The sequence below is a fragment of the Ciona intestinalis genome, unplaced genomic scaffold (assembly GCF_000224145.3).
Source record: "Ciona intestinalis unplaced genomic scaffold, KH HT001083.1, whole genome shotgun sequence".
Taxonomy (NCBI): Eukaryota; Metazoa; Chordata; class Ascidiacea; order Phlebobranchia; family Cionidae; genus Ciona; species Ciona intestinalis.
Genome location: NW_004191404.1, coordinates 32,246 through 33,755, shown reverse-complemented (window position 1 = coordinate 33,755; position 1,510 = coordinate 32,246). Strand labels below are relative to the sequence as shown.

Here is a 1,510-nt window from a genome sequence, read left to right as displayed (position 1 = left end):
ATAACACGAGTGTCTGTTTCATACACCTCATGCCTGCTTACAAGTTACCACGTATGTAACTTATTTATCCTCTCATGGCGGGGCAATGACAGTCGTTATAACACGAGTGTTCTGTTTCATACACCTCATGCCTGCTTACAAGTTACCACGTATGTAACTTATTTATCCTCTCATGGCGGGCAACGACAGTCGTTATAACACGGGTGTTCTGTTTCATACACCTCGTGCCTGCTTACAAGTTACCACGTAAGTAACTTTGAAGGAGACTGTTTTGTACATACATAAATACACACGCCGACAATGGTAGCAGCATTGGGCCTTGAACCCCAAATCTTTGGGTTGGAGCACAAATACTAACATACCTTTGATAACCGTCCTCATCGGGATGAAACTGTTTATGGAATCGACCAATCAGAACTTTTTCTTCAAGGTGTTTTCGATAAGCGTCAGTATGGGCGTCCAATCGAATGTCTCCAATTATCTAAAGACAATTTGATTGGTTAGTTTAGTCTTGACTGCCACTTGTCACAAATTCGTACTATATTATACGTAATGTATTGCTACACCCTATGTCAGCGGTTTCCAAACTCAGGTCTGACTGGGTTAGTAGTTTCAGAGGGTCCGCAATGAAGCAATGATTGTGATTCAAAACCAAACTTTGATGAGCTAATTGCAGCAAAACAAGTGCACCCATCCACTAAACAGCTTACTGTATTTGATAGTTTTTGCATTTTTTATTGGTCTGCCTTTTGCATTTTTCCATGGGTTCAAGGCTCGTCGCTGCTACCATTGTGGGCGTATGTGTCCTTGAGCAAGACACTTTACGGCAATTGCTCCAACCCAGTGGTCACTAATGGGTTGTCCAAATTATCAGCCATACATAAAAATGAGAAAAAAATCCAAAAAAAATAATCATCCACAAAGTAACATACTTGGTAACTCGTAAGCTGGCGCGAGGTGCACACCCGTGTTATAACGACTGTCGTTTTCCGGCCACGCGAGGATAAAGTAAGTTACATTCATTCATTCATTCATTCCTTAGCATTCTTTCATTCATATATGGCCGCGAAATATCAAAATAACTGCCAAGAGTCCACCAGGCAAAATTTTTAGAAAGTTTGTGAACCACGGCCCTATACATATGTTATGTGCATGTAAGTTTTTGGGTCATTCTACTGACGTATCTAGAAAGATTATTCTGTATCGCGGTAGTCGTGGAACGTAACTGCAAGGTGTGGAGCCGGACCAAACACCCCTGCTGTTAAGTATCTAGACGCTGCAGTTATCATACTGTATTTTATCTGTACGTTTTTCTTTGTGAAATTGTTTATAAGCGCGTGTTATAGTAAACATATTATAGTGGGGTGGGGGAAGATGGGACACCTTTAGCACGAAATATATAAATATCCTGATCGTATTTTAAACAATTAACAGAGGTCTATGAAAGTCGCGAGGANCAAGGTTTTATAATTCCTTGAATGTTTTTTGTTTGCTACTAAATGTACAAAAT

At 40.2% G+C, this 1,510-nt stretch overlaps 1 protein-coding gene across 1 annotated transcript in view; it reads right to left on the bottom strand.

Moving 5' to 3' along the window:
• The window catches only part of LOC100184450 (p53-induced death domain-containing protein 1-like), a 14,934-nt gene that overhangs the window by 5,010 nt on the left and 8,414 nt on the right, over positions 1 to 1,510 (bottom strand). The window contains exon 11 of the mRNA XM_009862843.3: positions 363 to 481. Coding sequence (XP_009861145.2) covers positions 363 to 481 — 119 coding nt within the window. The remainder of the gene's footprint in view (positions 1 to 362; positions 482 to 1,510) is intronic.